Below are 21956 nucleotides of genomic sequence, written 5' to 3'. Positions count from 1 at the left end.
TTTGCATTTTTCTGTGACAGAAGTATCATCTCAAATAAAATTACGATACAAGCTGGTCACACGTTTTCAGTATCTCGTTGTATTTACATTATACTGTGACCTAAGGAGAGATAGAGGTTGCAGAATATCTGTAGTATAAATACACATGAATTAGTCAGTACTGTATAGAGAAGGCTTCCCCAAACTCTGGCCCGCCAGATGTTGCTGAACTACAGCTCCCATGATTCTATGAATGAAATAGATAGGCTGAGAATCATGGGAGTTGTAGTTCAGCAACATCTGGAGGGCCAGAGAAGCCTAGATAGCCTAGAAGCCTAGATAGAGCTTAAGAAAGGAGTAGTCAAATTGAGCACACCCTGCTGAAAAGTACACAGCAGCTAAATAAGGGTATTGCGAAAACAAAGGGCAGCAGATTACATCTTTAAATGAGAGTGCCTGATGAACTGTTTCTCCTTTCTGTGCTGTTTATTCTCTGCTCGTTTGCACAAGGCATTATCTATCAGTGCAGCTTTTTTAGATCTGCTACATTATGTGCCTACTCTAAGTTCCCTTACTGGCAGTGGGATTTGATAGAACACAGGAAGCAGCGGGTTCTCTATGCTGTATCTCAGCACGTGCTTGACAAGATGTCCTTTCTGATCAGCATTCAGCCCAAGCAGCATGCTGGCCACAAACAGGAAATGGTACCAACTGGTACAAACTAAAAGGTTAATTACCTAGGAAAGGAACAGGGGGGAGAAGTACAAAGCGATTTAGAGTTGTTGTTTTTTTTCCATTTATTTTCTTTCGGAGTTGAGAATGTATAAATAGAGGTTTGTGTGTATTCCAAATGAGTTTATTTTTGTAATCAAAAGATTACTTAAAGATATACTTTTTGGGGGGGGGGTTATTTTTTTTTTTTGTGTGCAGGTGAGTACAGAACGTCGTCAAACGCCACAACAGCGTACATAGATACATACAGGCTAAACAGTGGCATGAATAATTGCACGTTTTTGTATTTTTTATATGAACAGGATTAACGTAACTGATATGTCTCAGTAGTGAGTTAGTATTTGTGTGAAATAAGAACATGGTGTGTTTAGATTTAAAAATGTTGCCAAATCTTCAAATTTTATAGGATAGGGTAATGACAAGAGTTTGTAATAGCATTAGGCAGTTATGTCTAGGGATGCAAGAGTATTGAAACAAGAAGAGTATTAGACAAGGCGATATTTGGTTGCTACTAGGCACTGCATAGCTGTAAAGGGTGCTTATGGATTATGGTGGCCACTACAGTTTTGGGCAGCCTAAAGAAGCTATACTTCTCAGCATAAACAGTAGGGTGACAAAACAGATAAGATGAAATCTGTATAACTGCTACATACAAAATAAAAGAAAATTATAGAATATGATTTGCATGTCATCTGAGTATAACCAGATAGAGTCCACTAGCATCATACTGGAGGACCGCATGGGTGGTTAGACTGGAAGTTAGCTCAGCCGATCCCAGTGTCCGGTAAAATCAGTATGCCTCGTGGAGGATGTATGCGATTCACCCCTATCTCTGGCAGCAAATAATGTAGGCTGTGCTGAGAGTCCTGCTGCTGAGTGTGACATGAGTTGTGGTGCCTCAGCTCCCTGGAGTTGCGTCTCCAGGCCTTGATGTTAAGCAGTGCCCAGTGATCATGGGTCACTCCATTAAGATTAGCAGGATTGCGGGCCCTCAGGTATCCCAGTTTATGGACTTTCTGTTGCTCGCTTGGGAATCCTAGGGCTTGTCTTTCTTAGCTGCGGAGTAAGCCTGTGCACAGCTTGTTTGGAGTTGTGCTTTTGTGATCTGCGCCGCCCGTGGTGCTCCCTCCGAGACTCGGTGATTACGGGTCGGGTTGGAGGATGTCAAAATGACCGCCCAGGTGAGTGTGCTAGGAGGGTTTGTGGGACAGGCGTGGGGCATCTGGAGTGTAGCTTCTGCCAGAACACTTCAAGGAGGTTGTCTAGCTTTGCCATTAGCCCTCCGTACTGGTTGATGGTGCACGTGGTGTCCACAAGTACAAGCGTGCTGCTCGAAGTGCTCCTGCTGGGCCCTCTAGGCTGGGTATGGCAAGGAACCCCTCGTGGGCAATCTGCCATCGCGGTACAACTAAAATGCCAGGATAACACCCACCGGCTAGGGGAGGGGGTGGAAAGTGGGAGGAGAGACTGCAGGAATCGTATGCAGCAAACATGCTGAGGGATCGGCCGTCTCCCCTGCAGTTACTGTGAATAGGCCTTTGGTAGGCCGCACGTCTGCTACCACTTAGAGCTGAGATGTGCGACTGGTCTCTGCGGCTGTCAGGTTCTGCCCCAAGATATACATTTTAACAGTCTACAGACAGTAGTAGTTTTTTTTTATACCATTTTATCAGCAGTTTGCAATTACTCTGAAAGTTTATATCACTTATCACTCAATATTTTGACAGATGTTGCTGAAGAGAGATTAAACATATATATTTTTTTATTTTTTATTTTGTTTTCTTCTTAAATTAAAGATGTATTTTACGTGCTGTATTTAGCTGGTAACACAATTTCTTTGTGGCTAGTTTCTTCATGGGGCTGGCCAAATATTAAGCCCCAAGCTGTGCAGATCTGAAACATCTGTTGTTTTATCAGCTGTAAGGCAGGCACGGGCTTATGGGAGATGTAGTTTTACAACAATTTGTGGTCTGCTTCCTGGCCATTAACAATCTACATAATGGCGAGCTGGAGGTCTTTCCTGGGGTTTTGCAGAGAAATGCTGTGGGATTATTGAATTACATGGACTCCAGATACTACAATATGTTTTCAGGCAAAGGCCTGCTGAGGAAAGCGCTATTCGTATTTGGTTATTTCTCATGATTTGTTTGACCTCTCTATAGGGTTTTCTGTGCTCAGTGTCTTGGGCATTATGCTACAAAATTAGATAATATGGCTGAAATAAAGAGACTAGGGACTTGTGTCCAATTTTTAAAATTACTTTTTACCATCCAGCCTCTACTCACTAAAGTGCCTGTTACCACTTTTAGTGACAGCCGTCTCTTTACTGATTGCAAAATTACATCAGTATTGACAGGGAGTAGTGGCGTAGCAGGTAACCGTATGTACTAATACTCATAATGGGCATCCAGTGATAGGATGAGAGCATCAGCTGACGTTCTTGATCTATCTATGGCACCCAAGGCCTTGCCAGAGGAGAAAATGCAGATAGGTGCCCCGGGACACAACTTAGGCGGTAAACCATTTGGAAAGATTTGAATATCTTAAGGTGGGATTGGCATCCAGGGATTACAGCCCCACAAACAAATTAATTGTGATGAAGTTGTTTGTGGGTAGAGAGTCCCGTTAAGTTCCCTGACGTAATTCCAGGCGCAGTATGTATTTTACAACTAATTCAAAATTACATAGATTGCTTTATAGAGGGAACTCCGGATATATTTTTTTACTTTCTTTACCTTTGTCAGAATTGTGTTTTTGCAATTCCGGTATTATGCAATGATTCTTGACTCATTTAGGCATGAAACGAAGAGAGTCATGAAGAGGAGGTAGTAATCTTTAATCATGTATTATCCAATCTCTGCAAGATGTCTCGTCGTTGTGAATACAGAGATAGAATGATATGGTTGCATGGCTTCATGGTTCCAGAGATAGGATGATGTTATTGATAAAGTTCTTCTTGGTGATGGAAGATTAATGTGTATTTGCTAAAAGGACAGTACAGAAGTATAGTGCATAATGTAGCTGGCTCTATTTTGTGTTAAATGTTTTTTATTTCGGATGCATATTTATAGCGTACATATAACATGTTTAAACAATTACGGCATCATCGCCTACGTAGAGGCTCCGTACGTCTAGCAAGGACAATAGTAAATAAGCCTACGCAGAGGCTAAAGATGGCATTACTTTGCAATTTCTTAGAATTGTGTGTATTACGCATGCAATATCAGGGTTGCTTTCAATAGTGAAGCGACCAAAACATAAGTAACCGTATGGGGGCCAAAGTTTAGTGTGCGGAAGATATATAATATTGATTATACAGATATAGGGAAACATTGTCGCAAGGTGTGTGGTGATATAAGCTTGATCCCTTCAGGGGATTACCTAAATGAGTGATTAAGCAGTCAGGGCTATCGCTACAGTCTGGGGTATTACTCTGTTAGAGTTAGCTTGGATGTTCTGATTAGCGACTGTGCTGTACATACTGGTGTTTCGCTTGTCGTGTTTAGTCAACTTGATACCAGTGGGTATTGGCACACGGAGCATTCCTGGTTAGAACCATGCGGGTAAGTACTTGTCATAGGACGCGTGAGTTTCGGGACCCTACCTGTGGGATCTTGTCTGGAGTGCATTGTAGTTGGCTGGTGCTTATATATGTATATGGATACTCTGCTTCTCAGCGCCACAGTGTCTATGGTTAGAGGTCTTGGTTTCTCGTCTCGGGGTGGTGGTGGTGTGTTTGTTGTCTTGAGGTGATGTGGTGTCCCCTGGCTTGGTGCCTGGGTTCCCGAGGTGTGTAGTTAGAGTATTATGTCGGGGTGTCTGGGTCGTCATTAGTGCTCGTGGTTGTTGATCTGCAGGCACTGTGTTGTATGGTTCTGACACCTCATTCACTAAATGTCCCAGCTTTGAAGAAAGACTGAGGTTTGTAAAGAGTGTTTCTAATGGCAGAAAAGTATCTGGTATGAAGTCAAACTGAAAGAACTCCAAACCACAAGGGTCTTGGTTCGCTTCCAAGAGGAATCCTGACGTTATATTTTTGTTCACAAGAGAAACCACAGAGATTCATTGTGAGTCTCATTAAGGTATAGTTTTAGCTCTCTATGGGTGTTTCTGTTTTTTTTGTTTTTTACTATGAGTTACAGCAAAGACAGTAAGACCTATATGATACAGGACGTAGCCACACAGAACAGGTAAGTTGTCATACAATAGCATGACCATCTAGCTATGAAAAGGAAAAACATTGCATAGTTTTATTACACATTTTTAAAATCAGGCCATTGAGGACCATATAGTCCTTTACATTTTAAAAAACATATTCATCTATAAGAGCAAATCTAATATGCATATACCGAAGTTTAATAAGTAAAAGGGATTCCTACACTTAGAGTGCTGGGCCATTTAATTTTGGCTTTATATATTTTCTGCATTCCAGATCCTGTGCTGCTTTCAACCTGCTGCTTGGATATTGAGTACCCACTATCTACTAAATAGACTTATGGAGGGGATGAGAAGGTAGAGGTAGAATGATATCTAGAACGGGTAGAATGAAGCCTATATTGCACTGCCTTTTGTAGAACTAAAGAGAGGTCTAAGGTTTAAACTTCATAACTTTACACCATTCAGTGTAAAATAATGAATGTTGCATGACTTTTTACTTAATAAGTCATGTTATTAAAATAGCCATAGGACCAAGAGAGAACACACTCTTAATAAAACAGCCATTTCCAGGGTACAACAACCTCAGTACACAGTGACTAAGACTTCCATATTGTTTAGTTATTTTTTATTTTAGCTTAGTTTATTGTTCTCGAAAGAAACGTAGAGAACTGATTGGTTATAAAATATTCCACATCCAATTTAGAATTTAATGAGACCTTTAGTATTTTTCATCAGATATCCTGCTGTGCAACAGAGTGGAACGCGTGGGTTAACAAGTGACTCACATTTGTATAGTTGCTCCTTAAATAAGCTGTGCAATTGACATTGTACAGTATTCAGTCTATTATTAAAGAGCAACTGTCCCAGGATTTTTATTATGTGTATTTACCCCTCTAATAAATATATATTTCTAAGTTGTGAAAAAGTAAAGTAAATATAGAAATCCACGCATATTTATCCTGCAACTGGGCACCCCCTCTCCCTCTTGGCTCCACGTGATTCCATGTTACAAACTCTGTCCTTTGCTCCTGGTAGTCAGCATAGAGAAAGCATACAGATGCAAGGAGAAATGAAATAATGCTTCAGTTTCTCCTCTTTATTTGCAACATTTCTCCTGGATCTGCTCTGTTTATTCTGGATTGTGATGTCATTTTTATTTAAATGTAAAAGAATATGAAGCATTCCATGAATACCGTCTGTGGAAGCGGAGATCCGCTCTGGAGGCATCTTTGGGTTTAAACTGTGAGAAGACGGTTTACCCCCAAAAGGTTATGCACCTGGGGGCCTCCTGACACCATAACAACTTAATGTCTATAAAGTGGTTATGGTACCTTATGCTGCCTAAACTGTCCATTGTCCATAAGAACATAAATGTGGATTGCATTTCTAAAAAAAAATGCAACACTCACAATATAAACTAAAATAAGGCATTAGCTGCTACATTCCATTATAACTGCTCCATTTTGCTTTTAAAACTTGCTCCTCTTTTATATTAGTGAGGTGTTTTTGTTTTTTTTTAATAAACAATGCAGTCATACACATTTAACAGTTCTGTTTCTATTTGGCTCAACTAGACACGATTATCTGTCTTATTTAAAATAAATTATTTGAAGAGCTGTTGAAAATACCTTTGCATACTGTGCTGGTTATACAATTAGAATTAACCCCTAAAAGACTGATGGCATGTTTGGAATGTTGCGTTAACTGGCATATGTCTGCTTACTGAGGGTTAAGGAGGGGCCATTAATAGTGATGCAGGCAGCAGTTTAAAATAAAGTAACATTAAAAAATCTGTATCTATTATTTAGATTTTAACATGGGGTACAAGTGAATCCTGTGTAAACATACTAATTAAAGGAAGCAGCCAGTCAAATGTCATAATTCTACAACAGGAAGGAAGCACAAACCACGGAGGTTTGTAAAACAACGGAGTTAATATGAATTTGGCAAACAGAGCGATGTGGAGTCACCTGGCTGCTGTTTATGCTGCTATTTCAGCCTTCGTCACATCTTGGCATTGGCTTTCTATATCCGCTTTCCTGTATGCCTTGCTATTTATATGGTTCAAGAAATAGCGCCCACAGAATAATTGCAATTATATGCTCGATGTATTCATGGAAGGTGCAGATCTCCTGACAAGATGGTTTGCTGTGTAATGGGCTTAGACATACAGGTTTAAAGCTAAACATGTGTGCATGGTAACACAAAGCTAATTTGGAAGGTTTTTTTCCCTGTGTATTACAATTATAGCACATTTAAAATTAACAATTCTAGATCAAGGCTGCCCCTCTAGGGTACTGCTGTTGGCCAGATGTGATCCATCAGAAATTATCTCAGCTGCGTTAAAACCATGGAATGGGCCACAGTTGCATTAACTTGACTACACTATGATCACATTTATTTCCACTTGAAGGGATAAATAGATGTCATTCCCAGAGGTGTAGTATGAGAGACCAGGGAGAATCATGACATATGTCCAAAAACTGCATTTACTAATTACTATAATGTAGCTATCAAGGCATGGTGTAAGAGAATTCTACTGTTGTCCTGGATCATTACACTAGATCTCCCGAATCAAATGGAACAGAACACCTGGGCTATTTGGTCAGCTGCAACTCGTGTAGCTACTGCACTGCTCCCAAACGGTCTAAGGTGCTTTATTAAAAAATAATAGGAAAGCAAAGAAGGCATGGGAATCTTGGCCCCAGGTCCTCTGGTAATACGCCCCATTTCCAGTAAGCAGTACGGTTCGGGTCGATACGGTCTGGTACGCTATTTAGAGTTTTTCCATTATGAAAGTGGCCCATACAACCGAACCAAACCACACCATTCCTGGGCCCCCTTCAGATGTAGGTCCAAAGGAAATGGTACGGTACGGTTAGGGCGGAGCTACTGGCGTCACACTATACAATCCATTGATTGGAGGACAGGAAATGTCAATGCTCACGACAAATGACACGCTAGGCATTTGGTCTAAACCCCCCTGGCGGTCCGACTTGCAGTGGAAAGGCTCACCTAACTAGGCTGGACCATTCTAACCCTCCGACCCAAACCATTTACAAATAGGCTTTTGCATAGTTCTGCAGCTTTAAAAAACACATAGTTTCTGTTCTTCTTAGCACTTCTAAATAGAGGTAATACATACGATGCTTTTGATTCCCACTGAAGAAACATTTCACTGTAGTCTTTTTCATATGTAGTTAATAAAATATTGCAACTAGTTGCTGCCTCCTACTGATGATCATGGGTTTTGCATATTGTAACAATGCATTGCTATTTATTGCTGTCGTTTGTGTGTGTTTGTGTGTGTGTGTGTGTGTATCTATACATTATTACTGCTGTGTTTTATCTATATGTTGACCTGCATATTTAACCCCTTAAGGACCAAACTTCTGGAATAAAGGGAATCATGACATGTCACACATGTCATGTGTCCTTAAGGGGTTAAGAACGTACTTAAATCTTAAACAACTGCCAAGGGATTTGCAAATTATAGGCCACAATAGACAATCCGAGTTGATTTAATTTTTTTTAGCAATTCCATTATTATGGACTAAAATTTAATTGCCATATCAATCAATTTCCTAGTTTAGTGATTAGAAGTATCTGTCCTGGTTGGGTGGGGTAGGAAATCAGAATACATTTATGTATGCCATTGCATGTTTGTATGCCTGTTCTCATCTCTATTTGTCTTCTGTTCTGTTAAACTTTCTATGTGTCAGTGTGCTGTTGGACTTACCTATTAAATGTTGAAACTTTTGTTCACAATTGTATCTTTTTTTCGATTCACGTAGTCCAAAAATCATAACTTTTGTGACTGTTTATTAAAGTCAAAATGCCATATTGTGGCGAGATTACATAGCTGCAAAATACATACCATGGTTAAAATTATGATTCTGGGGACATCTGAAATTCACTTAATCTTATGTCTCATAGTTTATTTTGGCATTATATTCATGTAATATATGCTTTCCCTCTCTTTCGTTTTTGTGTACCCTCCCTCATTACCACAGTTCAATAACTCCATTTTATTCTATAGCAGTTTTATCCTCTTATAGTCAAAGTCACATAATATATTTATTAAATCATAACTCGAGTGATTACTAATTAAAAAGAGTGAATTAAAGTGCAAGTTTTGCTTTTTTGGAGGTCCAATATGGCATCCTTGTAGTTTAGCATATGAACAAGGAGAGTAAGTGTTTAAAAGTGAACCTCTGTGCCAAGGTTAGATCCCTGAAGCTGTTTGACTTCCATGGTGGTGTCATCGAAAAACATAGTCCACAACAGCTGGCATATCAACGGTTAGCCTTTGCTGATCTACCCACGTTTCTGAGGCTGTGTGTTCTGGCTCATTTTTGCATGTTGTCCTTAAGTAACATTCAGTCCGAAGATCGACCTCTTATTTTGGCGTGCAGAAAAACTAGGTCAGAGCGAGATACACTGCATTTCCATTTCAGTCTTGCTCTGAGGACAAACTAGAAGGCAAACCTGAATAATATGCAGAGTGATGTACTTAGCTTGTGCCTTTTGATTATTTCTGAAATGTGTTTGGACAACACCAGCCTGTTCTTAACGTCTTAAATGACTTATAAAAAATATATTCACTAATCACTTAATGAACTTCTGTGCTGCCATAACAATCTATTTATTAATGATCCTGTCAATAATGGAATAACACTATCAATCACTACAGGGCTTAACAAAGCTAAATTAACAGGTCAAACCATGCTATCATATGGTCTTTAGATATCAGACAGTGATCATGGCAAAGGGTATCTTTTGGCCCTGAAAACGGAGCTGTCTAGTAGCATAGAACTTGAAATATTTAAATTGATTGTGTGACCCCTATCGGTGGTGTTTGTGTATTCCTAATTCCTGGGTGCTCTGGCAGTGGCCTGGCAGTATTAGGGTTTAGCTGTTCCTAGAAATGCACTCTTCTGGACAGATATTTTGGATGTTCCATCTGGATTCTGTTGAAGCCATTCTCCCAACTTTGGGGTCAAGGCCCCAAATGCTCCTATCACAACTGGAAGTACTACTGCTATTACTGCCCACATCCTTTCTAGCTCCACTTTCAGCCCTTTTTTCTGGGTATTGCATCTACCACCACTGCAGTCTTCCATTCATTTTTGCATTGTTACATACTTGGATCACAAAAGCCCAGCGTTCACCAATTTCTGATTCCATGCAGGAAGTATGCAAAGATATAGAATCAAATCATTCCGAGGTGGACTAACTGTTGCTTATAGCTGTATGCATGAATGTGTACTGAACTGTATTCCCAGCATGCTTTGTTCCTGCAGAACCTGAAGCCAGATTAAGTGCTGTCATCAGGAGAAATAACTCCTGACCGTGAAATTAACAGGAGTTTTGGTATTCAGGCTACTGAATATACCAAGGCATTATCTGGAAGGACGTCCAAGTGGAGAATAAATGCTGTACTCCATTGGAGTTAAATTTCTTTAGATTTTATTCAAGCAAAGTTGTTTACAGCACAAAAAAAGAAAAAGCACATTGGTGCAATTAACAAAAAAGTACGAGTAAAAGAAAGAAATACTTAAAAAATTAAAATAAAAAAACAACAAAAAAAATCGAATAGCCATGGCTGAGAGAGTAAAAGAAAGAAATACTTAATGGGACACTATAGTCACCTGAACAACTTTTGCTTAATGAAGCAGCTTTGGTGTATAGAACATGCCCCTGCAGCCTCACTGCTCAATCCTCTGCCATTTAGGAGTTAAATCCCTTTGTTTATGAACCCTAGTCACACCTCCCTGCATGTGACTTGCACAGCCTTCCATAAACACTTCCTGTAAAGAGAGCCCTATTTAGGCTTTCTTTATTGCAAGTTCTGTTTAACTCCTAAATGACAGTGAATTGAGCAGTGAAATTGCAGGGGAATGATCTATACACTAAAACTGCTTTATTTAGCTAAAGTAATTTAGGTGACTATAGTGTTCCTTTAAAACAAAAAACAAAATCAATGATGGACATGTTTCATGCTTTGTCAACAGACTATGTGCTGAAACACCTCAGGATTGGCTGATAGCATTCCATAATGTTTTATATAACTTTGTGATATATTAATAGGAGGTCATGAGTTTCATCATCACCTTATCAAACTTAGCGGTACAAGTAACCACGTGCTTAATATTATAGCAATACTTTGTCACGGCTAAAATTAATGCATTTCGTACAAACCGCTAAACTAGTCCCTCTTGGGTCCACACCTTAGTAAATCAACAAAAACTAAAAGCTACCAGCCTGTATAACCCCAGGTCAGGACATCAGCTAGTACTGTTAACCCTAAACAGACTATACTGCCAAAACACCAAAATCAAATGCAAATAAATACAAAAGTAAAACAACTATCAACTAAATATAGACAACAAATGCATATTTTGTATCTGCTCACAACTTGTCCTGATTTTGTATCTCAAAGATGGTACGTTATGAAGATCAAATTGTTTTTTTATTTGAAAACCAAATATATTAACTCTAGTATTAAAACACATTTCTGTTTAGTGTAAGTTGTCTTCACTAATGATTTATGTGAGTTTTCAAATGACGCTCTGTTATGCACTCATACTCACCAAGAATTCTGAGCTTCAAGTAAAGAGGGACTGAAGAATTAAATCAAACCCTTTATGTCATATCTTCCCCAAATTTCTGTCTTTAGAAGTAACGGTACTTCAGACTTAAATTATTGTTTTATAATAATAAATGAATTATTTAAGTCTCAAGGAAAGACTGTTCCTTCTAAAGACAGAAACTTGGAAGATATTACATATAGGCTTTAATTTACCATTTTTGGATAGGCTTTTCAATTGATATTTAAAAAAAATGAAATAAAAAAATATTTAATATATAACAAACATTAATATATTATACATATTAAAATATAAAATATATATATATATTAAATCCTGTTTAAAGTTCATCCACAAATATTAGAAGTTGTAGTAAATTAACCTTTGAATGTAATGTGAAGGATTTTTCTTTTCTATAAACACTGGCAAAATTGTAAAAAGCTATTTTCTACCTGTCTCGGAAAATCAGCACCCCTGATGGTGGTGGGAAAACCTGTTGGGAAAGAAAAGCACAATCTTGCACCCATTTATTTAAAAAAAAAAAAATTATACATTGTTAGTGATAGCATTGTTTTAACATTTGTTAACAAAAAAAAAAAAAAGAATAAAAATCTAACGATAAATTAAAGTGACAGAAGACATGCAGTAAGGAATATTTTGGCACTCTATCCTAACATATAAAATAACACCTTTTATGCATAACTACCAATAAGATTTTCAGTGTTGTTAAAAGTAAAGAACCTCTAGACTCGTGTGTAAACCTTAATAAACACAGGAAACTGCTCTCACATACTTTCTGCTCGTATACTAAGCATCCATATCTCTTATCCAGCACTGCTCTCCTGTGGTCAGTACATTGAAGTGCAGACTGGACCTGCACTTAATGATATTCCATGTACAGACCTCATATTTCACAGGGGTTTTCAAGCTGTTCTTACCTTCATATATTATTTGTTATTTTGTTATAGTTGCTGCTATATCTGTTACAGTCAGTGTTTGTTTAAAATAATGCCACTTGTAAATCACTTGTTTTTTTACTTTTTTTTTTTTTACTTTCACAAATTATTTTCAATCAATGAAAAAACAAAGTTGTTCAACTCTTCAGCAACTGCTTCACTTGGTTATTGAAAATTAGCCTTTTGTGTTTTATGACAGGGGTAGGCAACCCTCGTCACTCTAGATGTCATGGACTACACCTCCCATGATGCTTTGCTAGCATTATAGCTGTAAGAGCATTGTGGGAGATGTAGTCCAAGAAAATCTGGGGTGCCGAAGCTTGCCTACCCCTGTTTTATGATGTAACCAGGGTAAATGCCTATTTTGCACAGTTTCTTTGTATCAGTGTCCTCACCACAGACCTTCAAGGCATGTAGTATTACATTATCTACAACAGTGGTTAGTTATACTGTTTTAGTTAATTTTGTAATGGATGCCTAATTATTTATTTTTAATTGACACTTCTAGCCCCTCAACTCTCCCGATTTGTGAGTCCTGTCCTGACTTTTTTTTTTTTCCTGGTGTCCCAAGCAAGCATAGCACAACCATTTCAAGAGACGTACTATGTTAAGGGCATTAGGACCCTGCAGAGATGCTTTTGTTTCAGCTTATCTGAATACTATATTGAATTCCTCACTTATTTGAAATAAAGACATTTTTATGACACCCATGGGAAAGCTAATATTAATACCGCTCAGTAGATCATTGGCTGTGGCTTATACCTGAGATAGAAATAATGGAGTGTGGACTTGGGTGCAAGAAAAATGTTGGGTCCCCCTCTAGTACAGTGGTGATTAAAAGGTAGATCCCTGACTGTCATACAACTCCCACAATGCGTTCCCAGCTGGGGATTTACAATCTACATTGGCTGTCTCTGTATTGTTATGTTTGTGAGCAGTGTTTGTATGTAAGCATTTTTTGTATGTATGTTTGTGAATGAAGGGGTGTGTTTGTATGTACTGCTGCCATTTGATTGTAGTGGTGTATTTGTGTGTAGTGTTGGCATTTGAATACAGGGTGTGTGTTTTGTTTATAACATTGGCAGTTGAATATAGGGGATGTGTTAGTATAGAACATTGGCATTTGAATATAGGGGGTGTGTTTGTATAGATCATTGGCATTTGAATATAGGGGTGTGTTTGTATATAACATTGGCACTTGAGCATAGGAAGTTGATTGTATGTAGAGTTGGCATTTAATGCAGGAGTGAGTGTTTGAAGGGATTTATTTGTGTGTAGTTTTGGCAATTGAAAACTGCACATATACACATACAGATACACAATGACATACAGATGCACAAACATATGCACAAACTGACATACACACACTGGTACACATGGTCAAACATGTCGGACTTCCCCAGGATCCTTATTTTGATGACACCAAATAATTGTTTAATGAGAGATTCCCTTTAATTCCTTCATTCTTATTAGACTTCTGATAATAGATTTTCATTAAAAAATGTATGATGGTGGCTGATCTTAATAATGCAATATTTTATCTTGTTTGATATAGTTTAAAGCACCTTACAGTTTGTAACAATGAATCCCTGAGTGTCAGCAATTTGTTATGTGGCTATACCATTGACCATTTAAAAGAATGCGCTTACGTTCTGTTTAATTACGGAACGAAGAATTGAGTGGGTGTTCCCTTCTAATATGGATATGATTTATCATCTTCAAACTTGCATTATACAAGGAATACACACTGTTTCTGTGACATCACTTATGTAAGCGTTTAATAAATTATCGTACACAGATTAATAAACTTTTCACTATCTAATTCACTTTCGTAGGCACAAAAAGCTGCAAAATGGGACTAAATAATTAATACTATTTTATTAATTTCCAACTCCCTCAAGCATTTTCTATCTCAAAATTGGCAATAGTATAGAAATGTAAAGTGTTTAAAAGAAACTTTTAAAATTGTCATTCTGTTTGGAATTATATGGGTTATATTAAATGTGATCTGTTTTTTTTTTATTTTGGCATCTCAAATACCTCTCCACCACCTTATACTTATTTTTAAGTAGGGACTACTTTCCCTTATGGATAACACAATGGGTGGCAAAGTTTACTATTTATACACCGCACTTCTCTCTCCACGGTCGCCACACCTCCTTGGCTGAGATTATCAATGTTTTTCCCATAGGAAAGATTTGGGAGGCTAGTACTCATGCGCAGCAGAACGCTGCACTGTGCCAATCAGATGGTCTCCGAGTGACCGCAACTAGAAGCATTTAAACATTGCTGTTATTTTAGAAATGCAGTGTTTTCACCTGCAGGGTTAAAACTCCAGTGACATGGCACTCAGACCACTTTATTGAGATGTGTAGTGTCCATTTCATTGCTTGGATTTCAATCTAATTTAATGGGCATTATACTTTTTGTGTGTGTGACACTCTCTGCCATAAATTTATTTTCTTGTATTGTTCAATGACTTTATTTTAACAGTATTATTATTTGTTAGGTGTAAGGGGCATTACATCAAATATTATATTTTCAGTTTATAGTTCAAATGAAACATAGTATATATATTTATAATGTGTGTAGAATGTATAGCGTATACATGTGTGTGCACCCTGATCAACGACGAATACCATTTGTCTGTCTACATAGTACAAGTATTCAAAATTTTAAGAATCAGGTGTTTACTATAGTTAGTGGTTTTTACATTCATAAAAAATGGCATTGTTTAGGAGAAAAATAACTTCAATGCCTAAGTTATATTCAGTCTCATATTGAGGTTTTTTTGACTCTGCGGTTCCTCAGGCAAACACATTAATAGTGTGAATCCTTTTAAGAAATGTATTGTTGGGTAAAAGGTAGAAATCACTATAGGATAATGGACTGTCATTCAGAATGAGTGCTAGGATCAAGGCTGTGCACCACTGATACACGTCGCAGCATAGGGTTTACTTATGCTGTATGTCCCACAATAATGGCATCTTCACAAACTTTGGTTTTAAATCTCCTCCTTCGATCGACCTACAGTTCCCTGAAAAAAATAGCCTGCATATGGCATCTTCCTCAGTGGGACATTTTCAGAGTGTTTTGACATATAGTGGTTGCTGTTATACCATTGGTCCTAAACTTGATAATATATAATTTTTAAAATTATTTATTTTAATGCAGTGCTTAAAGAGACACTATAGGCCCCCAGACCAATTCAGCTCATTGAAGTGGTTTGGGTACAGTGTCGCTATTGCCTTTAGTCCTGCAAGGTAAAACAGGGTTCAACAAATCCCAGGCGCCAGGGTCGCCATGGCTACTAGGATGTTTGTCCTGGCGCCAGGGATTTGCTGGCCCATTTAGCCCAAAAGGTAGGGAGGCTGGGTGGTAACATTAGTGTGTGTGTGTGTGTGTCTCAGTGAGTGTCGGTAAATGTGTGTGTGTCCATGAGTGTGTGTCTGTCAGTGAGTAAGTGTGGGTGTGTTTAGGTGACCTGTACCCCTCTAATCACAAAGGAAAGGGGTTTTTACTCACCTTTTTCCCCCACACTGTGCTGGTCTCACCGCAGCTGGCCCTGACTGTGATCATTAATCTTGATGATCTCAGCCAATCCAATGCTTTCCAATAGGAAAGCATTGGGAGACTATTACGCATGTGTGGCAAAACTCCGCATCTCCTCATAAAGATGAAAGGAATCAATGCATTTCTATGGGGAACATTCAGCACCTCCACGCAGAGCACTCGAGAGGCCATCTGAGTGACTGTCACTAGAAGTGTTACTATGCAACAAGGTAATTATGGCCTTTTCTCTGAAAAGACAGGGTTTACATTGAAAAGTGTGCAGAGACCGGTTATAGACACAAGAACAACTACATTAAGCTGTAGTGGTTCTGGTGACTATAGCCCTTTAAGAATTGCATATTTTACATTGAAAACCCTGGCTCCTAACTTTATTTGCTGGCTCCTAGATTCCTTGCAAATTTGTAATGTAAAACATTGCATTTTCAGATAAATGTTTACATTGCAGCACTAACTTTTCTAAATTATTGTAAATGCCATCTAATGGCGATCTACTTTGCAGTTTTCTAACCATCTGGTATGTCTCATATAATACAATTAAATGATTCTTCCCTTAATAGAGTTAAAAGTTCACATTGCAATATACTTCCACCACACCACTCCATACCTCTTAATTGGAGGGACCATTCCTATGTTGGACAGCAAATCTCTGTCCATCTTTACTATCCTAATGTTCCCCCTCTTCCAAGAGCTCCGTATTGTTGGTATGTTAAGTGCATAACAGAACTCCACAGAAATAGTTACAGTAATCTATTTGTACATTACAATAAATATGTTTATAAATCAGTCTGTTTAAATAAAGTTAATTGGTTGTGTTCTCAGTTACATTTTTGTTGCATACATTATTAGTAAGTCACCTCAAATGTATCATAACAGCTCTGCTCCTGACCCCACACTCACTCACACCTCCACATTTAAAGTGGTCCTCTTTGGAACGTTGGTAGGCATGCTCCCCCTGCATATACCTGCTTGGGAAGTACAGACTTACTTCCTATAACAGGTTAAAAGTCCCCAACACTTTGTTTTATGCATTGTGTAAATAGCTGCTGCAATAAATTCTCTAGCTATTTCTCTCCTCTCTCTGTTCTTGCTGCTGGTGCTGCTCTGACAAAGAGCCAGCCCTTCCAACTACTTCCGCTTGCAGGCATTGATTTCCCTTAGGCAATATTCAAGCTGGAGGCATGCCCAGAGGAGGGAATTTATTAATAACAGACATACAGAGTACAACCTTCTTTCTTATCTCTGTGCACCACCAGTACAGACTGAGTGAGAAGAGGGGGGTAAGGCTGTTTTTTAACCTCTGATTTGAGAGTAATCTAGACATTTGCTGGAAATTCTGCTAACACAATGTATATAGATGAAATGTGTTTATCTGTCATTTAAGATTAAGTTGTCATGACAGGTACCCTTTAAACTTAATGTACAACAATGCATTTACTGAATGTGCTGAACAAAATAATATATATATAATCTATAATATATCAGGGGTAGGCAACCTATGGCACGTGTGCCATGCACGGCACTCAAGGCTGCCAGAGACAAACAGTGAATGGGAATTCACACTGGAGTAGAGCAGACCAGAGGAGCTATTGCAGCTCTTTTTGCTGTCTTGTTCCTGGTGAGCAGGGTCCCCACTGGAACCCACCCACACTGCTAGATATACACAGAATTGCAGAATAACCCTCCCCTCATACAAATAACAGCCCACACACAAACATACACACAATCCGCACAAACACAACACCACCAACAATCCACATACATGCACACAACCCCACATGAAGCCTCTCACATACAATACCTCACACAACCCCACACATACACACACACACTACCAAACACAATGTGACATCCATTCACCCACCATTCCACAAGCATCCCCAATACACAACCCACATTCGTAGGTATCATACACGATACCACAAACTACTCATGAACATATATATTGGCTCATATAAGCACAAATACAACAATGCATAGCAACTGCAGTATAAATAACCCAAGCAGAATACAGCAACATACGCTACAGGACATCACAATCTTATTTCGTCACAGTGCTGCTAAAAGGTTGCCTACCCCTGATAGAGATATATATATATATATATATATATATATATATATATATATAATATATATATCCGAAGGCTTGGCACGCACCTTTTACGTATCAATAGAAAATTCTTACCTTGGTGCTAACCACATTGAGTAGATATGCAAAAATAAATATGCAATAATATGCATTTAAAAAATACTAGTTTTTTTTTCACTAAAATCCCTCGAGTGCGCCCACTTCATTTTTGCATATTTATATAGAGCGAGAGATTAAAACACGAACTATAGCTATAAACCATATATCAGTGACTATAAAAGGTGTAGGAGATTATGACCCTCAAGAATTGACATTTCATTGTCATTGATAAGTTAAATAGATTCCACACCCCCTGATCAAGTTAATTTTTATGTCTTCCAATCCGTACAATAATTGAATAATATTAACCAATTATATAATATTTTTAGCTGTGTGTTTGTGCCATTTACCTTCATCCTCCCAGCTGAATATTTTCCTGCCCTTTCCATCCTACTAATACCTCATATCTCTTCAATGTCACCATTGTAAACGGATGACCTTTATAAACTCATTACTTTACCTTTAATGTGTTTGTAGTGAAAAGTAAAAATCTAATAACTGGTGATCTATCTCGATTCATTACTCTTTGTGCAATATATGCCATGAAAAATGAACAAATATAATATTAAGAGCATCTGGAATAGGGAAAATAAGTTTGCTGTTTAATTGTAAAAAATAAATACAATATTATAGTAGCGGACGTTTTCTTATTGAATGTTTTCTTCTTCTAACTGTTTTCCTACTCAGCAGCAAAGAAGAGAAAAAGAGATAAGAAAACAACAGGAACGAGATCAACGGCGACGTTACGAGGAGCAGATGCGTCGAGAGGAAGAACGGAGGCGTGCAGAACATGAGAAGGTCTGGCAAGTCTCACTTACTCCCATTTTATTTGGGTCAAAATATTTTGCTATTATTTTAAACTATTCACACCTTCCATCCTCTCTGATGTATTACTCATCTCTCTAGATCTCAAAAGGTTGAGCCTGAAATGTTCTATTAATGAAGATTCTGTTCTTGTAGTCAGGATTAGTTATCTGTTGTTCCCTACACCAAAATATAGGCAACATAGATGCGCATGACCAATAGTTACGCCTGATCTGTACTTAGTAATATGTACGCGATTTTTTTTTTTTTGTAGTGCACTTTTGTTTACTTTAGAGAAGCAGGTTAACATTTTACATTCCTGGGGCTACAGTTATTTGTGCATATCTATTCTGAATATAATAAAGCCCTCTCAACCAGCATTGCAATCAGCAAGCAGTGATTGCCTTTTAGAACTCATTTTATGCTTATAAGCAATCAATATTTATTCATCCAGATACAAATTGTCAAGGCATTCACTGCACTAACTGAACCAACTTACATTATAATTAGGCATATCATTATTTTGTGTGTCTCTAGATTTGTATATTTAATTATATGTTATTTAATGAGCACCGCAATGCCTCAATGAAAACCCATAGATGTAGCTATAATTTATGTCCTGATCTCAGATTTAAAGGCGAACTGTCCCTGATTTTTACTATGAACAAAGCAAAGTCATGTTTAGAGAACCTAACTGTGTTTCCTTCTCACACTACTAACCTTTTCTTTGTGACTTACTGGTTTTCTCGTTCATTTTTTTTCTTTCCTCCGCTTGCTGCGTGTGCCAGGAGTACATCAGGCGGCAGTTAGAGGAAGAACAGAGACAATTAGAGATCTTGCAGCAACAATTACTGCAGGAGCAAGCCCTACTTCTGGTAACGGGAGCCATTATCACAGTGTGCTGATGCCATTGTGTGTTTGTGCACCATCTGAAACATTGCTTCTTCTCACTAATTGCGTCATTTGAGTTTGCCTGCATCCTGCATGTTGTGTTGCAAAAACACCTTCTTTCATTCTGATCCACCATATTAAAAATGGTTACAGTCCTGCGGATTCAATACTTCTAGTTACACCATTTATTTGGGATATGCATGGAAAGTTTTATTCTTTTCTAGGAGTCATTGCGGTTTTACATGTAGGCTGCTAAATCCAAACATCAAAGAGGACCGTGTTTTTAGAAGAGCCTAGTAGTTGATAAGATGCAAAGTGCTGCCAATCCTCGTACTCTTTGCATATTTGGCACTAAATCGTTGTCAGTTGTACTTGGAAATTGTTTTAGTTTTTATTTTGTAACTTTGTGGAGCATAATATTGATTGACAGCTTGGGCTCCTAACAGGATTTTAAACTGCCACTGCATTTTATAAAGACCAAGTATATGCCAATGTACCTACAAATACAAAATGAAAGAAGTGAAGGGCAGCTTCCATTTGCTTTCTATGGCTCACTAAATATCATGGATAATATAAAATAAAGGGACTACAGTCACCAGAACAACTACAGCTTAATGTAGTTGTTCTGGTGAGTATTGTCAGTCCCTGCAGGCCTTTTCATATAAACACTGTCTTTTCAGAGAAAATGCAGTGTTTACATTGCTGCAAAGGGACACCTCCAGTGGCAATCCCTCAGCCACAAGAGGTGCTTCCTGGGTCAGTGCTGCTCTGCATGGAGATGCTGAACTTTCCCCACAGATATGCCTTGACTCAATGCATCTCTATGAAGAGATGCTGATTGACCATGGTGTTTTTTGGCTCCACACTCCACCCCGTCTCATTGTCTGAGATCATCAAAACTGACTATCTCAGACTAACCAATGCTTTCCAACAGGAAAGCATTGGGTTGCCTGAGATTGTCAGTTTTTACGATTGCAGCCAAGGAGGCAGATCGGGGAGGAGCCAGCGCCCTGCGTGGTGCTGGAAAAAAGGTGATATTTAAAAACTTGATTAAGGAAGGCCAGGGACCTAACGTGGCTTTTTTAACACTATAGGGTCAGGAATACATGTTTGTGTTCCTGGCCCTATAGTGTTTCTTTAAGGCTAGTTTAGAGCAGTTTTGAGTGGTTACTCCCCATTCTATAAAGATAAAGACCTGAAGATGCATTGGCTATTTACTTTATTTCTCCAAAATGTTCCTACTTTTGCAATGATAAATCACTTCCTTTATCATTTATTCATTCATTTATTGCTCCTGCTGATCAGACTCCCAAAGCATTCCGTCTGAGTTCCATTTTCATCATAGTTTACTAGCTTTAAAATACTGTTGTATTGCAGCAGTAAACAAAACATGCTAGTTTGTTGACCATCTTTTAACTGTTAATGCCGTTTCTTTTTCTGAAAGGAATATAAACGAAAACAGTTAGAAGAACAAAGACAGGCGGAAAGGCTACAAAGACAACTACAGCAAGAGCGAGACTACTTAGTGTCTCTTCAGCAGCAACAACAGCAACAGCAACAACAACAGAGACAACAAGAGCAGCGGGCATCCGAAAAGAAGCCTCTTTATCATTACAAAGAGGGACTAAACCCTGCAGAAAAACCAGCTTGGGCAAAAGAGGTATGGTATTCATCTCATGCAGCAAAACGAGAAATCCTTTTTGTCAAAGGGCAATTTAATTGCAGTATATAAACCCAGTGAAGAAGTGGATGTGATGACGTGTTGGAAGCATGACATATTTAAACCTATGTATATTTTCATGTTGCTGCAAAGCGTTTGCTAACATATTGTTTCACTGTATACTGCTAACTGTTGATGAATTGATTCTTGTATGTGTGCACTTTTTGTGTCTAAGCATCAGTAGAAGTTTACATTTTTCCCAACTATTTCCTAGAGATTTCTGTAATATGTAGCAGTAAAACCTGTACAGATGAACACCCACACATAAGTGGCCTGTGTAATATTAAGGCACTTTCTGCAATATTTCTTGGCAGTACACTGAATTTTATTATTTCATGAACGGAAAGCACATTTCATAGATGCATACA

The 21956-nt window shown here is 38.3% G+C and overlaps 1 protein-coding gene across 14 annotated transcripts in view; it reads left to right on the top strand.

Moving 5' to 3' along the window:
* The window catches only part of TNIK (TRAF2 and NCK interacting kinase), a 269661-nt gene that overhangs the window by 190378 nt on the left and 57327 nt on the right, over positions 1-21956 (top strand). For 9 of the 14 annotated variants that reach the window (XM_063442666.1, XM_063442663.1, XM_063442669.1 and 6 more), the window contains exons 13-15: positions 18861-18971; positions 19766-19852; positions 21313-21528. In XM_063442666.1, the coding sequence (XP_063298736.1) occupies positions 18861-18971; positions 19766-19852; positions 21313-21528 (414 nt within the window). The remainder of the gene's footprint in view (positions 1-18860; positions 18972-19765; positions 19853-21312; positions 21529-21956) is intronic. The other 5 variants (XM_063442668.1, XM_063442675.1, XM_063442676.1 and 2 more) reach the window with 2 other exon arrangements.

The sequence above is a fragment of the Pelobates fuscus genome, chromosome 2, assembly GCF_036172605.1.
Source record: "Pelobates fuscus isolate aPelFus1 chromosome 2, aPelFus1.pri, whole genome shotgun sequence".
Lineage (NCBI taxonomy): Eukaryota > Metazoa > Chordata > Amphibia > Anura > Pelobatidae > Pelobates > Pelobates fuscus.
The sequence above is the reverse complement of the archived record's forward strand: the minus strand, read 5'-3'. Positions and strand labels throughout refer to the sequence as shown.